The sequence below is a fragment of the Vespula pensylvanica genome, chromosome 5 (genome assembly GCF_014466175.1).
Source record: "Vespula pensylvanica isolate Volc-1 chromosome 5, ASM1446617v1, whole genome shotgun sequence".
Lineage (NCBI taxonomy): Eukaryota > Metazoa > Arthropoda > Insecta > Hymenoptera > Vespidae > Vespula > Vespula pensylvanica.
In genome coordinates this window covers 8,895,437-8,915,975 of record NC_057689.1, presented here as the reverse complement: position 1 = coordinate 8,915,975, position 20,539 = coordinate 8,895,437, and the positions used below count along the sequence as shown (strand labels likewise).

The 20,539-nt window shown below is 36.2% G+C and overlaps 2 protein-coding genes and 1 long non-coding RNA gene across 4 annotated transcripts in view; 1 reads left to right on the top strand and 2 right to left on the bottom strand.

Moving 5' to 3' along the window:
- Nucleotides 1-5,275: 5,275 nt before the first annotated feature.
- On the bottom strand, nt 5,276-19,885 carry LOC122629610 (innexin shaking-B). Of its 2 annotated transcripts, none has more exons than XM_043813205.1 (5): nt 18,960-19,885; nt 11,586-11,805; nt 9,382-9,671; nt 8,132-8,385; nt 5,276-5,635 (listed from the first exon to the last, which is right to left on the bottom strand). In XM_043813205.1, the coding sequence occupies exons 1-4, from the start codon at nt 19,320-19,322 to the stop codon at nt 8,137-8,139; spliced, it is 1,122 nt and encodes a 373-aa protein (XP_043669140.1). In that variant the 5' UTR covers nt 19,323-19,885; the 3' UTR covers nt 5,276-5,635; nt 8,132-8,136. The 2 variants fall into 2 exon arrangements, with proteins under 2 accessions (XP_043669140.1, XP_043669139.1); XM_043813204.1 differs by lacking the exon at nt 18,960-19,885 and adding an exon at nt 15,354-15,752.
- LOC122629614 overlaps nt 15,820-20,539 on the top strand; it is a 23,425-nt gene continuing 18,705 nt past the window's right edge. Inside the window, exon 1 of the long non-coding RNA XR_006327310.1 lies at nt 15,820-15,945. This is a non-coding gene — a long non-coding RNA (uncharacterized LOC122629614). The remainder of the gene's footprint in view (nt 15,946-20,539) is intronic.
- The window catches only part of LOC122629613 (innexin shaking-B-like), an 8,450-nt gene continuing 7,937 nt past the window's right edge, over nt 20,027-20,539 (bottom strand). Inside the window, exon 5 of the mRNA XM_043813208.1 lies at nt 20,027-20,089. The gene's annotated coding sequence lies outside the window, so the exon portion shown is untranslated. The remainder of the gene's footprint in view (nt 20,090-20,539) is intronic.

The following is a 20,539-nucleotide window of genomic DNA, read 5'->3' as shown; positions in this document are numbered from 1 at the left end:
CTTGGGCGCCCACGCCCGCTCCTTCTTCTCTTCTTCTCCTTCTTCTTCTTCTTCTTCTTCTTCTTCTTCTTCTTCTTCTTCTTCTTCTTCTTCTCCTTTCACTATTTCTCTCTCTCCCTCTCTGTCTCTGTCTCTATCTCCCTCTTTCTCTTTTGTCCTTTTGTCTCTGTTGAAATCCTCCTACCATCTTTGATCCCTTCTCGACATCGATCAGACCAGTCGATCGATCCGAGATCTCTCTTATTAAAGATGGACATACCGTCCTGTCTCCAAAAGGATCAATGTCTCGATTTCTTTTCGAAAAATCAGTCTTACATGCTTAACTTTTACGCCGACATTTTGGCCGATCTAGAAGATTCTTTTAAGTAATATAGAACAGTCGTAATCTTTAAGGAAAAAGTGAAAAATTGATTTCTTATCGAAAGTACGATAAAAGTTCGCATCGATTTTAATCGACGAAGTTTGAAAATATCAAAGTATCACGAAATATCAATCTCTTTTTTGAAAAATCGAACAGACGAATTTGTAAACTGATGAAGAAAGAGTGTGAACTGTATTGCCAATTTTATTTAATAAAAAACCTTATCTTTAAAAAAATTCATCGAAAGATTACGAGATCTCATTTCCTTTTTGAAATATCATTCAAACCAGTTAGAAAATTGATATAGAAAGTCTGATCGATATTTTGATAAATCTAGAAGATCTTTTCGTGTAATGAAAATCATAATCTTTAATAAAGATATTAAAAACTGATGTATCAAAAATTCAGCGAAAGGATAATGTTGATTTTATCTAGAAAGGATCGAAATATCAAAGGTTCACGTTCCGATTACTTCTCGAAAAATCAATCGAACAAGTTTTGTAAATTGATATAGGAACTTGGATAGAGTAAATCGAGAGGATCATTTAATATAATAAACATCATAAAGAAAAGATAAAAAATGTATTTTTTATTAAAGATTTAAATAAAAGTTTCACGTCAATTTGTATCGACAAAGGAATAAAAGTATTAAAGCTTTGACAACGTCTTGATTTCATTTTGAAAAATTAATTAAAAGCAAAATTTGTAAGTTGACGCGAAGAAATTATATTTATCGAGAAGATTATCTTTCTATAATCAGAACGATGAATATTTTAAAAAAGATATCGTTAACTATATCTAATCGATTGTAAATTCAACGGATCAAAGAAGGATCAACGAAGGATCAAGAAAGATTTTAAATCTTGGCAATAAAAATCTTCATTTTATATCGTTGAACGTTGACGTTCATAGCTTTTGACCTCTGATCTGCAAACGAATGAAATCCAAATGGATAGACGAGGTGCAAAAACGCGCGAATATCAACGCGTTGCGTTCACGCGAACGTTACGTTACTACAGAGATAATATATCCGCGTCAGAGTGGCTACTATATGTATGTAAGGCTTGTAAGCGGGTAAGTGCAAAAACATGCAAACACGCGCGCAACCGGCGAACGCGATAAAAGTACCGCTCCGTAGTCGTACGTATGTGAATGCCTGATGCTTTTTCTTCTTCTTCTTCTTCTTCTTCTTCTTCTTCTTCTTCTTCTTTTAGGGTATAACGTGCGTAAGGGAGAGAAGAGAACGCATAGTTAAACCGGAGTCATTTACTTACTCCCTTCGAAGGAATACGAGAGTAAATGAAAAACTTGCGCGTCTCGCTTTCAAATCCAATATACTTTCAAATCTGAATCTCGTCTTAAGATTTCGCAACAAAAAAAAAAAAAAAAAAAAGAAGAAAAAGAAAAAGAAAAGCAAAGAACCAATAAAATTAATTAGAAAAAGATTAACTCGTAAAAATGTTCAAGTCGTTTTCAATAATTACATATCAAAGTATTTCATTAAATTTTTGTCTTGAAAATCTAAAAATCTTTACGAGATTAAAGTAAGAAAAATTGAAAATATTTTCAAGTATAAAAATATTTTAAACGTAGATGAAAATTTAAATAAAGAACATGGGAAATCTTTAATTTAAAGAATAAATATGTTCCGCGTGTTCTTTACTTAAAAATTTACTTGACTTCTCATTACGTTATACATAGATATGTTAAAAAGTAGTTTGATCGTTTATCAGCGAACTTAACGTGTAGATTACAAGTAATAACTTTTGCAAGGTAAAATCGAATTCTTGTCGTTCAAGTTATACGTAATACGTACAAATAGAAGAGAGAGAAAGAGAAAGAGAGAGAGAGAGAGAGAGAGAGAGAGAGAATAAAATATCGATATGTTTTATCAAGTAGCAAAGTTGGATCGTTTTTTCAAGTAGAATTTGAGTAGCGATTTTCGTTTTAATTTAATCGACCCACTTAATCTTTCGGCTACTCCTCCTCTTTCGGAAACTTCCTCTCCAGTAATTTATCTTCTTCGTTCTCACTCGATTCTCTTTATCATCTTGTAAAAATATGGAATAAGATGGTATCGCCTCGACACTGAAAAAAAAAGAAAGAAATCGATTGAAAAATTCCAATAAGCTTCTCTCTCTCTCTCTCTCTCTCTCTCTCTCTCTCTCTTTCTTTTTTTCTCCGAGTGACTGCCTATGACAGAAAATAGCATCAAAGGTATATACTTTCGATGTGCTCGAAGTTGATAATGCTCTCTTTAAATATAACCCGTGCTGGATATAATACCTCACGTTAAACTGTGAAAAGAATTTATCCGATAATGAATTAACATGCATCAACAGACGAGACAGTTTCTCATAGATCCATTAAATTCGTTTGATGAAACAAAACTTTACTGAAAAATTATGAATAATATTATTTTAGCCTGTCAGACTTTTTTTAGTCGTTGATTAAAGAAATATTGCAAATAAAAATTCCAAAAAAATCGAACTATGACTCTGATTTGTCATATTTTCACCTTTCAAAAGAGAAAAAAGAAAAGAAAAAAACTTTCAAGCTGTTCGAAGAAAAAATAGAAAACAAACAACCGGTTGCGTGAAATTTCTCTTGAATGTATATATATATATATTCAAGGAAAGATGTAAAGATGCGTTCACTTTCGTCCGAGTTGCAAGAAAGTGTATGTAGCACCTATGTTCAAAGCGAGTTTCTACCAACCTGACGCGCCAGCTGAGATGACCGATGGTATCTGAAAAAGAGAAATATAGAGAGGATATACGAAGAGGTAAGGTTCAAGACTCGACGTCTAAAGTTCGTTCGTTGATGCTCGTAAAGGTTTCGCGTTTTTTTCTTTTCTCTTCTCCTCTTTGACGGAAGTAATGCGGACCGGTCTCTCGGGTCCTCTTCTTCGGCCTCACTTCCGAATATGGTGAGGAACATCGCTGGCACCCGGTGTAAGAAACGTTCCGAAGTACTGCCGACTCTTCGAATATCCAAACTCGTTATTTATTCGACGCTTGCGTATCGCAAAATCGTTATCTAAACGTAGCTAGTTACCGCGAGTTTCAACGTGAGAATGATAGTCCTAAAAATCTAACGGGTTTTATACGCTTTTTCTTTTCTTTTTTTTTTTTTTTGTTTCTTTTTTCATTTTTTTTTTCTTTCAAATATAACTGTGAAGGAAATGAATTATTACGAACATGAGTGTGTGTGTGTGTGTATGTATGAATGTTACGTAAGGATATGTACATATCTATTTATACATGCATGCGATATGTTTGCAGAATTATAAACACACAAATCTGATCGTACTTATTGAAAGAGAACATTTAATTAATATATTTAAATTCACTTATTACTAACAGACATATAATCTAACACATATCACTTCTAGAGAATGAAATGATTTATTTCATTATCAACATTTTTTCCATTCATCAACTTTTTCGATCCCTCTCAATGTACTCTATCAGTTTATAAAATATGTGCTTATAATTCTCCGTACGTCGTTACGAAAAAGAATAATTTTTTCTATGTTATCACAAAATGAAGGAAGTAACAATTTCAACTGGCAAAATTATGTGAAACACTTTACACGTATAAGTATATACATATATATCGTTGACATAAAGACAACGTCCCTTTATTTTATGATGTTATCTCGCATTTATCGGAGCAAAGTAAGACAGGTACAGCGAGATTCACTTTCCCTTCGACATTCATATCAATCGATGGCAGTGTATGTTACGTACCCGTCTCTACGGGTTTCAAGTATTATTATTATTATTGTTGTTATTATTATTATTACTATATTATTATTATTATTATTATTATTATTATATTATTATTATTATTATTAATATTAATATTCCTTTTTCTCTTCTCTCCCCCTCGTTTCTTTCTTTCTTATCTTTCCTTTCGTTACATCGCAACCAATACGCAAAAACGTATAGGATAATCTTACACTCGTAAACATCATCGTATTCGGCGAGCATTATTATCTCGCTTTCGTTGCTTAGACGATTACGTTTCTCGCGAGAAGCTTTAAACCTGCCAGATCCGAATCTCTAATTCGCGATGCTGTTCAGTGGACCGGTGCCAACAACACCCTAGTATCCTCTTCCTATCTAGATCATTTTGCGTCACCACGAACACGCACGCGTTAATTACTAAAGAGAACATTTTTTTTTTTATCTTCTTTTTCTCCCTCTTTATTTTTTCGTGAAAAAAAAAAAAAGAGAAAAAAAGAAAAAGAAACGGAAAAATAAAAAAGAAAAGAAAATAATGAAAGAAAAAAAAAAAAAGGAACGAAGCGATTCGGAAGTAGGCCGTTCATTTTTACGAAGATATCGCATCGATTGTGTGGTTCTTCGTTAAATGTATGTATGTACATACTACGTTGTATGTACGTACGTCCGTCGTTAGCGACGATATCGTCTCGAACGATAAGGCACGTGTAAAGTGGTGCATTATGCACCGGCAGTCTGTCTTTTTCTCGATTAGCATCCTACGAAAGAGTAGCTTATTTAAAATTTGCTTATAGGACGATTCGACCAACATTTTCTCTTTGTTTTTTTTTTTTTTTTTTTTTTTTTTTTTCATTTCTTTCGTTATTATAAGATATATTTGACAAAAAATCGTCGACAAAATTCGTTCAATATCACGAAGGATATTTCTTCGATCGATCGAAAAATCACTTTTATCGTCTTGCTTTCGAACTGAAGAGAGACCAACAAACGGGAGGAAATAATATATTCGTTTCCGAGCGAGCTCTTTCGATTCCTCTTTTTTCAATTTTTTTTTTCTTCTTCTTCTTCTTCTTCTTTCTCCTTTTCTTTTTCTTCTTCTTCCTCCTTTTCTTTTTCTTCTTTCTTCTTTTCTTTTTCTTCTTTTTCTTCTCCTTCTTCCTCCTTCTCTTTTTCTTCCTCTTCTTCTTCTTCTTCTTCCTTCTTTTCTTTTTCTTCTTCTGCTTCTTTCTCCTCTTCTTTTTCTTCTTCTACCTTCTGCCCCTTGTTCTCCTCGATATGTCGACTATGCGCGAGCTTCCTTTGCCTGGACCGACGACGACAACGAGAACGACGAGGACAACGACGACGACGACGACGATGAAGACGACGACGGCAACGACGACGACGACGACGACGACGATGACGACGACGACGACAACGACGACGACGACAACGACGACGACGACGATGGAACGTCTTTTCCGAAGGACAAGAAGATACGCAGGAGCCTCGGCGCGGCTGGAATCCTCCGATCCTCCGAGGAAGCCTGTGAACAAAGATCAAAAGACAAAGAGTGGTATTGTGGGTGTATGTATGTGTGTGTGCGTGTGCCTGTATGTGTGTCTATCGTGGCTAATATTAATAAATAAAGTATTGAGAAAAAAATAATATAAATTCTTGGATAATAAAATAATTATAAACACTTAACACAAGCGGTCGGCTTGTGTGATTTGATTTTGTTACTTTTAATGCTTTTAATATATGTTTTTTTAATATATATTAAATTAATTTTTAAATAATTAATGTATAATAATTAATTAATTTTAACTAATATACATTAAATTAATTTTTTGTGCCTGTATGTGTGTCTATCGTGACTGGGAATATTAATAAATAAAGTCTTGAGAAAAAAACAATATAAATTCTTGGATAATAAAAAAATTATAAACACTTATCACAGACTTTTGTGATCTCATTTTGTTACTTTCAATGCTTTTAATATATATTTTTTCAATATACATTAAATTAATTTTTAAATAATTAATGTAGATTAATTAATTAATTTTAACTAGTATACATTAAATTAATTTTTTGTGCCTGTATGTGTGTCCATCGTGGCTGAGAATATTAATAAATAAAGTCTTGAGAAAAAAATAATATAAATTCTTGGATAATAAAAAAATTATAAACACTTAACACAATCGGTCGGCTTTTGTGATCCCATTTTGTTACTTTCAATGCTTTTAATATATTTTTTTTCAATATACATTAAATTAATTTGTAATATATATATTATAATTATTATTATTATTATCTATATATAATTATATATAATTATTATTAATTTATATAAAAAAAAATAGAACAACGATATCGCAATACCGATTGTGCCATAAATCGCTACGAATTAATCAACAAAATATCATTTTTAATATAATATTTAATATTTCATAAATATTTAAGAAAAATTACATTACTCTGACATAAAAAAAGAATGATAGCAGAACACGATTGTAATACACACTTCAGCATCCATGAAGATGTTCAAAAATTCGTGATGCATTCTCTCTTGTCTCCGCTCGAAATAGGACGAAACCCGTAAACGTCAAATGCTCGTTGAATCGAAAATTTACGGACACGGACGATATCGAAGTCCGCATCGTGAGCATGAATACGCACGTATATCGAAAGAGGCAAAAGAAAGAGAGAGATAGAAAAAGACATAGAGAGAAAGAGAAAAAGAGAGAGAAGAAAAGAGAAATAGAGAGAGAGAGAGAGATAAGGATTGTACACGCAGGATCGTAATCTTCGATGGTAATACAAAATGAGGAGGGTGAAGAAAGAGGACCAAAACCATAACGTAGGATAGAGATGGAATATTTTAAGACAGAGAATGGTAACGCTTTAAATAGGAGCCAAGCGATGTGTCGTAATCATCGCTTTTCTCTTTTCGTCTTTATCTTTACCTCTCCGTCCTCATCTCTCTTTCTCTCTCTTTCCATTTTAGAGAATATCGATCGTTGAAATATCGATCAGCACACGTATCTACGATTTCAAAGGAGCAAACGAGATACGTGTTGCAAATGCAAATAAAATAAACTTTTAACGAGCTATCGTCCGATCTCGAATGTATGTACATATGTACGTATATCATCGTACATGTTTATATCTTCACGTACATTACGTAGTAGATATGTATATATCAATGTAACGAGAGCCGATAAGTTACGAAATCGTACGAAGAACAAAAAGAAATTTTTGACGATCGATGAAATCGCATGGAAGGTGTTAAATCAGGGATTCCCAAAACGAAGCTCGCAAATCCTAGAAATGTGACACGTAATGTCAAATCATCGGCGATCTTGAATTTATAAGGACTATGAATTACTGGAAAATATCGAAACAAAGAATTCTTAACGCAACAATTCCTTAATTGATTTTTATGAAGGATTATATTCATTGTATTTTCAAAAATTGTTCAAACATGATCAACAAATGTTTTCATTATTTGGTAGCACTTACATATACGAAAAAACTTTCTCAATCACGAGTATTAATAAATCCAAATTGAGATCAAAATTAACTGATGAATATTTACAAGCGGTGTTACAAGAATACATTCAAACGACTTAAAATCGAGGCACAATGATATTATTGAAAGAAAACAACAATTTCACGAGTTACATACTTCAGGTTAATGAATTTTTTATTTGTTCTTTTTTTTTTTTTTTTTTTTTTTTTATTCGAGATTATTTAGTTATTTTTGTTTACTTAGTTTTGGAAACGTGTTAATAAACAGATTGTAATAAAAAGTATTCATCGTCATAAATAAAGAAAGATTATGTTATAAAATTATTATAACATTTTCCTTTGTGTCTAACTTTTTATCGATTCGAACGTATTCTTCCATAACAGACTGTTTTTGGCCCGTCAAATATTTTGGAATATACAATTTGGTCCAACTTTGGGAACCTCTGTGTTAAATCGTCTCTGATCGACGCAACCCACGTGTAGAAGAAAAACAACAAGGAGAGCCACTCACCTCGATCAGGCTTCTTGTAGTTCTCCCTTCGCTCCCGGCACGCCGTGATGATGCCTCGAAGCAAGCTTATTCGCCAATTCGTGCATTACGTCCCTGTATATTACGGTGTCCAAGTTTTCGCCTAGCATATAAAGGAGAAACCAATCGCCGACCTTGCTACGTCGTACTATCGTCTCGACGGCTTCTCTTCTAACCAGACGAAATCTCAGTCTCAGTAGGTATACCCTCGTTCGCGGCGAAAATATGATTACGATCTGTGGATCATACGATGGACAATGCCATTTCTTTTTTCTTTTTTTTTTTTCTTTTCTTTTACTTTCTTTTTTTCTCTTTTTTTTTTATTTTTTTTTTTTTTATTCGGACTACTACGTTTACAGGCTGATATATATATATGTATGTATGTATGTATGTATGTATATAGTTTCCGGCTTTAATTTTATTAACTTAATAAATGCAAAGTAATAAACATTCGTTTTTTTCTGCTTCTGATTGTCCAATTGATTCCATCGAAAAGATTAATGGTGTTAACTAAAACATTGATTCTCTTAGATATTATATCGTCTAGAAGAAAAGATGATCTTTAAAAACTGGAAACTATCAATACACACAAAAAGATATATATGTACGAGCATAGATATAACAGAATGTCTGTTTTCCAATGGAAAAGGGTTAATTCGTTTGCGTGCCCTATCTCACGGATATCTCTACATGCCAGAAGCTACGAAATTAGCAGATTCCTCGGGAAAACCTTCTGATAAGCTGCTGTTGGTAATTTTATCACGGAGCTAGGAACGAAGGAGTACATGAGAGAAAAACAAATTGATGCTTAAACGTGTACTATGTTAAATATCTACAATCTACACGATGTATCTTAAGTATCGTAGAAAAGAGTATCTCTTTAGAATAATCGATTTGGCTTCTTCACGAATTGTAAAAAAAAGAAAAAAAAAAAAAAAAAAGAGAAAGAGAGACTGAGAGAAGTAAACATGAAAAATATTCTTCTTCTTCTTCTTCTTCTTCTTCTTCTTTCTCTTCTTTCAACGAGGAAGAGGAAGAAGAATGCAAAGAGTCAAGCTAAGAGACGCATGGACTTTCGTCGAGCATTCGCATTTACTTTCACCTTCCTTTTACTTTCTCTTTGTTTTTACTGATCTTTCTCCGCAACGTTGAACTTTACTCGACGAAGATCCAAAGAAAAATGATCGATGAAAGTCCACAGACGCGTTAAACGATGATTCTCATCTACTGACCCTGTATAATACCGTTATGAAGCTTAATATGCCGAGAAGAAGGAACCAGAACCAGAGGAAGACGTAGATCTTCTCGTTGACGACGTTCAATGGCAATATGCAAACTGCGTCATGTCTCTCGACCTCACCGCTCACGCCGTATTTGTAGAAGGTGCACTTGGTCATTCGTGGAAAGACGTAGATCATTGGATCGACCCGGTCCTCTTGATCGGACTCGAGGAACCTAAGTACGTCGATGCCAAAAGTCAGGAAGGCTCCGTCGAAGAAACGGTTCATCAAGAACATCTGACCTGCGCCAGACACGTCGTATTTGAGCTCTCAAATGGATAACAACCTATCGTTTCTGATTGGTCGATAATCATTAACAAGAATCTACCACGTGGGAAATTTCAACTCTCGAAACGTCTAATAATAAACAATCTTAACTACTTAATCTTTAAAAATACTAAACGTAAAGACGGATATACAAATATATCTAAGTACATGTGTAACGGAAAAAAATATACCATATAATGTTTACAATAAATAAATTCTCGCAAAAGGATAATCATCTGGAACACGTCTGGCTGTTCGCAGAATCAAAGAAATTAGATTTTCGAGTTAATAGACACGATGACTCAAGTTCACGATCTGTTCAAACGAGGCTCGATTATCGCGATGTTGAGCGTATAAGAAAAGCTAAATTGTTTGTCGGATTTTACGAAAGTTTCACAAACTTCCGTCGAGTCTCGTGCCCGTGTTTCCTCGGAAAGACACAAATGGGGTTAATTGCCTGTAAGAGGAGGGAAAAAGGAAAAGGCGAAGTGACTATTAATACTTCTGGTGTATATTCGAAATAGTTTTAGAGCTAGTAACCGAATAAAAAGCGAGAGAACTTTGATATGGATCTAAGAAAAAAACCTTGTTTTTATTCATTCGTTAAAAAACGATCGAGCTGAGTAAGTACGTCTTCCGTTAACTCGACTGGCCAGCTGTATCGCTGCCAAATTCTACTGTGAATCGTTCATTCACTCTCCCTATTCATTCTAAGATACCTCCCTCCCTCCCTCCCTCCCTGGTTCTCTTTTTCTATCTGCCGATGTATACGTTTATACTTACTTATTCGGCTTTCTAAGACGAAACATATATGAAAATAATAGAAAGTGAAGCCTCCAAATATATGGCTTTACTTACATAACCTGACAAAAGAAATATCAATAGAAAAATAAGTGAACAGTGCAAAGAAAAACGCGAGGAAGAATGATGAAATTCGTTTCGACGAGTGACACAAACGGAAAGAAAAGAAATAGATCGAAAAAGAGGGGAGATAGGTGGAAAAGTAAACAAGAATATAAAAGAGATCGGATATGTACCCAGGGTGTCTTTAAAAAGAAAACATATATGTATATATAACATATCCAAGAAAATCAAATGAATTAAAAAAAAAAAAAAAAAAAGAGAAAGAAAGAAAGAAGAAAAAGGAAAAAAGAAAGTGAGTAACTAGAAAATGAAAGGAACGCAAATGACTGGAGAGAATGTGATCGCTACAAGTTTATTACTCTTTTCTTGTGGAAAATGAAGAGAACAAGATTCTTGATAAACTTTATGTGTTAGCTAAGTATCGTGATCGTAGCTTTCAACGAAAAAGAAGTGATTCGAAGAAAAAATATAGTTGCTACAATGGAAGCTTTCAAAAGCGGAAAAGATGGAGAGAGAGAGAGAAAGAGAATATAAGAATCGAGCTCCTGGCACCGTTTGAAATTTTTATTTTACATCCCACTGCACAATTCCTTCGTAGAATCGCTCGGTTCTACCTTTTTACACGAAAGGCCACCTTTGTCCGAGGAACTTTAAAAAGAAGTTTCATCTTTATCTTTCTCCTCGTATCGTTTCGTTTTTTGAGAAAATAGGTCAGCTAGGTCTTACCGATATCGCCACGCGACATTACCGTCATCGTTATAGGGAGAGCCTGTTCTGCGTTCCATTTCGCAACGAGCCGGAAAGACTCTTAAGTTAAGTATGACACGAGTATTAACATAATAAGATTGAACTTTCATGTTTTAAACCGTAGTTATTAGCAATTTCGATTTTTATCAAGCGAGAAAAAATTTTGCTTGTTTAGTTGTTGTTTTTTTTTTTTTTCTTTTTTCTTTTTTTCTTCGGACAAGTAGAAAATAGGAAACAGGAAGCAAGAGAATATACTCACACAACAGTATACTACTCACCGATCACATTCAGCAGAGCGAGAACTTCGCAGAGGTAGTACCTGTATGCCCACCAATTGTGATAACGAAGATTTTCCCATAGGTAGTCGAGCAGCATCTTCTTCTTTTGTTTCTTTTCTACTTCCGAACATAAACCTATGTCGAGATCCATCATGAGAGCGTGAATCTTCCCACCCTCCCAACCCTTCCACAGCCATCGCGGAGTGTAAAAGAGAATCGCCTGCAAATCATATTCAAATGTTTTAAACATTTATCATATATGGTAGAACGAACGAGATATGTTTTATATAGTAACTTAGATATACCTACGTATACATATATGCACACAATATATATTATATATACACACATTTATATATATTGTAGATATTATAATTATATTATACAGTACAATATACAAGATGTTCCAGAATAAGTGGAATATATTTCAGGGGTGGATTTAACACATCAAAACAATAAAAAAAAAACTTCATATAAACATATGTCTTATTTGATTTTTTTTTGTCGAGTTATAGCGGATTTGATTTTCAACAAACTCTATCTGCTTACTTTCATAAGAGATGTTCGAAATAACCTCCTCGTATCTGAATACAAGCCTGTAGACGTCTTACCAATGACTATCTTACTCTCTCCATGTGTCCAGATGTTGCTCGGATTTGCTGGAAACTTCGTTCGATTCTTTCATTTCATTGAGTTTAATCGATCTAACGAAAGAATTATTGCGATACAAAATCTGTCTACTTGTGAGAGAAAGAGAAAGATAGAGGGGTAAAAACAGAGGAAAAGAAAGAAAGAGAGAAAGAGAGAAAGAGAGAAATAGAAAGAGAGATTGATCGATCGGGATTTCCGAAGCAATGCCGATGCACCTATCGGATCAAAGACGCGGATGTAAATCCTGATGCCGGTGGTGGTAACGTACGAAGTTTCTTGGCCTATCGCCAGAGGCCTCGGTCCAGCTAGCTTTTCTATCACCTTTTAATATTCGATCTCGAGTATTAAACTTACACGCAGACCGGCAGCACCGGCCTCGGCAAATATTGCCCTACATTAATTAATCTTTATAATTGATCTCCAAACTATTTTTATCTATGGAAAGAAAGAGAGAGAAAGAAAGAGAGAGAGAGAGAGAGAGGGAGAGAGAGAACATGTACGATCATAATTTATAAGAGTGGAAAGATAACGAGCTTTACATTCGAGGCGATGAATTCTTGCTTCCAGTCGCCTTCGCACGGTTGCTGTTACATTTTTTTAAGCATACTAATGCGTCCTCTTAAGTGAAAAAAAAGAAAAAGATAACTAACCTCCGTCATCGCGATGACCGATATTTATGATCACCGTTTATATAAAAAGACGTTATTACGCGATTTAAAAAATCTGTTTTACGCTACGTTACGGAAAATTGCTACCCGCATACTGGCCAACGTAAATAACTCGATTTCGTGCGACAACGTCACTAGACAAATATTTCATGAATCCAATAAGTAACATTTCCTTTTCTCTCTCTTCAGAATGTTGGAAAAGAGCTTCTCGTAGAGTTTCGTATATCAGAGAAAGCTTTAATCGTTTTACGATACGCGACGGTAATTTCTTCTTCTTCTTCTTCTTCTTCGTCTTCTCCTCCTCCTCAATAATTCCAACGTGCGATTATGCAAAGAAGAAGGGAATACCACAGCCCGCCGACCAGCACTTTTCTCTGGGCGGGAAGAGAAAATTACTCGTTATAAATATAGACGTATTGTTTGCTTACGTAGATTGCGGAATGGGTACGCTTCCTCGCTTTTAGCATAATTGCATTCTGCTCTTTGTTATAAGTACGTCGGCCGGTGGCTATTGATGGATGCTCGAAATAAAACACGCGGCCATGCGATAAAAGAATGAAACGTTTGTAGCCGGTGAGATAGAGAAAAAGAGAGAGAGAGAGAGAGGGAGAGAGAAAGAGAAAGAAAGAAAGAGAGAGGGAGAGAGAGAGAGAGAGAGAGAACGTGGTTCTCTCAAGTTATGCGAGAAAGAATAACTCGACAAAAGTAAGACAAAGGGTTGCACGAAGATATCATATTCTCCAACTCCAAATTCCACGTAAACAAACGAACACATTTTATGTATCTTATATATTATCGTTAGAAACATTCGTTTCTCTCTACTCCTTTCGAATTCGCGAGAAAAAAAAAAGAAAAAAGAGAAAGAACCAACGAAATAACTTTTTACGAGCATAACTTTTCATCTTTTCTTATCTTGTCTGTTTTTTCTATTCTCTTCTTTTCTTTTCTGTTTCTTTTTTCTTCACTTTTCTTTAACCAAGAAAGAACCTCTTCGAATAACTTTATCTTCGAAGAGAAGCTCGCATTCGTTCTACGAAAACTATCTTCGAGAAAGGACGAACGCGTGGACTTTGACCTCGGCCTTGATGCGATTACAGGACGTTAGGAATTAACGACCATCGAGATTACAGATCGCGAACTCCGAAAGATACGATTCATAGGATCGACACATCGTGCACAAGGCAACGTCCGCGAGTAGCGAAGAGAAAAGGGGAAAATCCGTGGTTGAAAATAGATCTCTCTACAGCTTCTCTCTATATATCTCTCTATCTCTCTCTCTTATACAGGCTACTCCTTCAGTATCCGACATCGTCGTCTTCCGACTTCCCTCTTCACTCACTCTCTCACCCCCTCTCTCTCTCTCTCTCTCTTCCTCTCCCTCTTTCTGCTGTAAGAGAACGTACAACACACGTAACATGCGTTGAAAGTAAGAAAGAGAGGGAGAGAGAGAGAGAAGTGTGCGTACACGAATAAGAATAAGAAAAAGATGACGAAGCGTAGCCAACGCACGGTGTGTCACGTGAGCCGCGAGTAAAATTAGCTAAACAAGGGGATAAAGACGAGGGGTAGCCAGCGCCGGTAGAGAAGGGACGAGGTAAGATACGCATAGTAAAACGAAATCGAGGGATCTCCGATGTTTGAGATAAGTGTCGAGCAAGTACTCCCGTTGTATAATTTATCATTCCACGAACTCTCGAGTGTTTTACATTAAACTTAAAATATATTGTTCGAGGGAGAAACTGATTTTACGCTTCGCCACTTCAGATTCTGCGATTCTGTCTATTTTTAAGGGGATCGTACGTAAGTACGTATACGTTGGTCTCGTAATTTGGCGGCTGAAGCATAGAACGAAATTTCAATCGATAATACAATGTAAAATTTTAATATTATTTCAATAGTTTGTAGCTTAGCTCGGTTGAAAAAAAAAAAAAGAAAGAAGAAGAAAACACAAGGAATCGTTTTATATCGTCGTTTTAATCGTAAGAGCGTTTGATCCAGCGAGCTTAGCTCGCCAGACTCGCATCAGTGGGATCCCTTTAACTACTTCGATTAACTAGAGATACACCCTTATCGATTTAAGCTTATGCTCGCATCATCGTCCTCTCTTGGAAGAGTACGTGCATTCGCTTCTTTATTTATAGATGCTATGAAAAAGTTCCGAGTTAACGCTTCGAAAACATCGAGATATCGATTTCGATCGAACGAATGAACGAGCGCGACCTACTTGTCTCCATACCTAAGAGGAGGAAAAATGAGATAGATTATAAACGAATGGTATGGCACGTTGATTTGAATCGTCGAGAAGATATCGAAGTAAGGAAGAAAAAAAAGATGGAAAGTACGAAAGAAAGAAAGAAAGAAAAAGAAAGAAAAGAGATAGAGAAAGGACGAGAGAGAAAAAGGAGGATAATGATAATCGAAATTCGAGATCAAGGAGAAGACTCCTTACTTGAAGCAAAAGAAAGAAGATGACCCATTGATAATACTTGTGCTGCTTGACCAATGGATGAGGAGTATGCCCATGGATTCCTTCGCCTTTACTGTTAGCGACACCCGGATAAGGTACAGCTTGTCCAAGGCTCAAGTTGAAGGCATGTACCATACTGTAAGTCGTGTGAAGCCAACAGAAGGTCTCGAGCACGACCTTGTCGACGGAACCGGAAGCCTCGCAGTGTATGGGCGATCCGGAAATGCTCTTGCAGGCTAAGGTGACACAGCCGCCTAACAGTAGGGCGACAGTGGTACGATAGTGCAGTCGAAATACCAATGTGTCCTCGGATATCCTCTGTATCTTGAAGAGAGATTTCAACGAACTGAAAACATCGATCATCTTCAACAACAACGGCATCTTCGGTCTATTTCGATGTCGTCCGTGATCCTTTGGGAATAACTTTGACGAACGAATAACCTCGACGGCACTACCCTTCCCTTCTTCCCCGACGTTGCAGACGAGGAGACGTTCGTCCTCTTGGATATCGTCGAAGAAATCCGTCTTTTACCGGTTCTTCCGTAAACAGATCGGATGGATAGAATGTATTCAGGTACGTTCCAAGTGTCTCCGATACGCTAGCACGTTAGATCTTTCCTTCTCTCTCTCTCTCTCTCTCCCTCTCTCTCTCTTAATTCACTCCTAACTCATGAGGACAAACCAGAACGGACCATCCGTGTCTCCTCCCTCTTCTTCTGATTCTTCGCGTTCTTCGCCAAAACTTTCTACGCATCTTCCTTGCCAAGGCAAATAGCCAAATCTTTCTTTCTCACCAAACTTTCGCTTATCCTTATTTCTTCTTCTTCTTATCCACTCTGATAAGTGAAAGTCTCCTTCTTTTCAAGAATCTCCTTTTCGTTTTTCGTCGAAGAGAACAACACGGAAAACGTTAAGTAAAAGGGAAATAACGTCGAAACGACCGAAAGAACACGGCCGGACAATCACGCGAACGAAGACAGAGAGAAGGAGGAGACGCAGACACGTGGGACACACTAGTGAGCCGTCAGAAGACTGGCCGGACTTGAGGGGCATCCCTTGGCCTCGATGCTGAACACATAACTTATATTATCTTCCAAGTATCAATTCTGTCACGCTAAAATCCAACGGGTCAATGTAATTTGTCAATCGTCTTCGAGTTATGCTTACAAACAGCACACTCGAGCTTGTTGACGAATCCACCAAACTCCAGGTGGCAAGCAGGCTCGCTTGCAATTTGTTATTTTCGTCAAACCTATATTTCGATTTAGAACTCGTAATAACAATCCTTTCGTCTCGACTTTAATACAAATTTCTACCCACTCCAATTTCTACCGAATTATTTTAACCGTCTTAATGGAGATTTTAATGGCACGTGCCGAGCAATTCGAAGATTTAACGTTAGTGAGAAACGTGCGTGAACGGTTGCACGCTTAATTCTCTTTCTCCCAAGAAAGAAAGAGAGAGAGAGAGAGAGAGAGGAAATTGGCCTTCGGCCAGACATACCTGTTGTATCGCGAAAAGAATAAAATGAAAAAAGAAAAAAAGACTGGAAAGCGAAAAGAGAGAATATTACGAGAAAGAAAAGAGTAATAAGAAAGTAGGGCGAGCTCCCTTGAGACAAAATATTTGGGTCATTGTCATTATTTTACGTAGACATATATATCTACGTAATACATTTATACACAGGGTGGATCAAAGTTTTTATATCGGCCTAAAAATCTCCAAGCTCCTGGTTTTACAATTTGAAAAGAAATTGATCCACTATATATAATGTAAATAGAAAATACGAAGCTTTCGAAGATCCGACGTAGCTTTATCTCGCGTTCTTTCCCTTCGCGTGATCATCCTTTTGCTTTTTCCTTTAAATATCACGAACTCGAATCTTTTCTCTTTCTAAATAAAAGATCTCTTATTTTTTCTTTCGATTTAATCGGAACGATCGGATTAAATCGTTACAATTAGATATAGATCGACACGAAATCATTTTAATTTATTACGATTTAACTGATCGAATTGTTTAAACGATCGCTAGGTAAAAGAAAAAGTTACGAGATGTTCTTGCTATTCTTAAAATTCTGTTATGTTCTCCTCTTTGGTTTTCCCCTTTCGATTCTTACGTAGGATCAAAGGCTGGAACGAAGCGTAAGATGGAAAGTGGTAAGACACGCACAAAGAGTAGCGGCTAGTGGATGCCACGAAGAGACGGATAACAATAGCTGGTACGTGCAAAGAAGACGGACGAAGATGCGATACGAAGAGAAGAGGGCTGTGAAGAAGGAAAACCAAGGAGAAGAATCGCGGAAAAAGATTCATTGCGGTGAACGTTGGGATTTACTTTGAAGTGTAGCTACGTTGGATAAAGATACAGAAAGAGGGACAAATAAATAAATGAAGATAGAAATAATAAGAAAGAGAAAAAAGATAGACAGACAGACAGACAGACAGAGAGAGAGAGAGAGAGAGAGAGAGAGAAAGAGAGAGAGAGAGAAGGAAGTTATTTATCTTATACCAAAACTTGACATATTGAAAGAACGAAATAAATTATAATGACTAAATGTATAAATAAATAACATTTAGTGAAGAATATTAAATAGGTACATCGATCATTCCAAAGTCGACACGTCCAATATTAAATAAAGATAAATTATGAGATATTAATAATAACTTCATTGATAAATTGGAATAGAATATTTTCAAAAATATGATCAGAACCATGGAACGGTAGAAAAGTATATTCCATTCTCAAAGTGAAAGATTTTACTTTCTTTAAAAAAATGAAAAAGGTGAAATTAAGAGACAGAAAAGAAAAGAAAAGAAAAGAAAAGAAAAGAAATGAAAGAAAAGAAAAGAAAGAAGAAAATGAAAGGAGCAATAACAACGTCTTTGATCGACCACGTCAAGGCGACGACTGCGACATCAACCCTCGACGACGAACTAACTACTATAACACTGAGGGATTTAAGGGGTTAATATGCTTAGGGTTTCCTCTTGGCAATGAACTAGATATAAGCCTCCGTAAGCATAGAACAAGACGTTCGAGCATAGCCACAACCTTCTTGAGAGGGAGTAACTTTGGCGTTTTAATCGATCTTCGTTTAAACTCTCCCTTCGCAAAAATATCCTAAACGTATATTATTTCCATACTTTGGTACGGTCTTTTGGTACGGTCTTTAACAAGACGTGGTTTGCTCTTTTAGATTATAGAAAAACTTTTCGAAGTGCTTCTTTGTTCGCCGCTTTGCGCGAACCATCATCCGCTTTCCTTGCCATTGGCACGTAGCAAAGACACGAGGTTAAATTAGAAAGCGTATCGATCGTTTAACGAGAAGAGGGCTACGTTGTACTACGTCGTTAACCCTCTGTCATCGTATAATAGTTCGTAAAAAACGATATTAACGTGTACGAGAAACGAGAGGAAGAAAAATAGGAAGAAGAATGTCGCAAGAGCAAAAATATATGTTTGAAACTATTCATTGAAAATGTCTAAGCAATTTTGGAAAAAGAACAAGATTTTCTTGGCTCTTAAACGACGATTATTATCTTTCTTCCTCGTTCTATCTCTCGTAAACTCGTGACGAAGTGATTTACCTGAAGGAACAGCATGAAGCAGACCCACTGATAATACCTATACTCCTTCCTCTCCGATTCCGGATACAATTTCGAATTATCGACACCTGGGAAAGGTACTTCCGAGCCTTCTCTTTTCCTGTATGCTGCAGTGATAGTGTAAGTACTGTGTATCCAACAGTAAGTATTCAACACATCCTCTGGGAGGTCTTTACTGTGTATACAATCGATCGGATTGCCAACGTATTGCCTCGTTGTGACTATCAAGCTAAACGATATCAGAATTATCACTGTTAAGCTGTAATGTAGTCGAAAGACGGCTGTGTCGATGTGTATGTGTGAGATCTTGATCAGGCTCTTTAAACCACGAAATATGTCCAGCATCTTGAACGTCTGACTTTATCGTCGACGATTCGGTAAAGTTCGATTAGGAACTGATCCGAGATTCGTCGACCTTGACAATTGTTTCACTCTACATTTTTACGATATTATCGGTCAAAGTATCTTTTTTCTTCGGATCGTTCATTGTCTTTTATCGGTTCACTGTCTTTGATCTGCGTTATCGATCGACGAATCGATTTGATTTCTTTGATAATTATATAAACACTTAATCGTTATACTTATACGATCTCGCTAAAATTTCTTGGATCATCAGCATAGGATCCTCCGTTACATCCCGCGGGATCCTTAGCCGGTACCAACTCCTGTCCAATCATTCTCCTTGCAATCTCTCTCGACACTATTTTTTAATCCAAATCGAGAGGATCCTTTCGTGTCAATTTAAGTATCCAAACACGACATTTTGTGTCCGTTGATTTTTCCCTGCCAACGCACAGTTCCGTTCACATCGTTCATTCTCGGGAGATCAATTTACTCACTGTCACAAGTCTCGAATGGAAGAGAAAAAAAAAAAAAAAAAGAAGAAGAAACAAAACACGAAACGAGACGTGACTCTTGCTTAAAAACAAAGCCACCGTAAACGTTCGATCAACAGACGGAAATATATATTCAATTTCTTGCACCCTTTGAAATTTTCCCCTCCGATTTGATCAACGATATTCTTCTTCTTCTTCTTTCTCTTCTTCTTCTTCTTCGACACTAAGTTCCGTTGGAAAATTGAAAAAGAACGGTTTCTAAGTTGCTTGAAAAATCTAATCGACAGACAAATAGAAAGATATATAACATAAGATCGATTCTTTGAGAATCGAAACGTTTGGAGTCTCTCCTCCTCCTTCTTCTCTTTCTCCTTTTCCTCCTCCTCTTTCTCCTCCCTTTCCCCTCTTCCTCAAAATGATCAAATTTTCTTGTTAGGTTTCAACGGAGCGCAAGCAAAAGCTTTTCGAAAGTCCACCGAATTGCGAACCAATCGATGATTACTTCGAAAGAGACCAATTAACAACGAGTCGAGAGGACATCAAAGAGTTAACTTCTCAATTTTCGAGACGGTTCACCAGAATGACGATGGACTGGCGATAATAAAAGGATGACGGAGAGAAGAAAGGTAGTATGAGAGAAAGAGAGAGAAAGACAGTAAGAGAGGGGAAGAGAAAGAGAGAGAGAGAGAGAGAGAGAGAGAGAGAGAGAGAGAGAGAACATGCGAA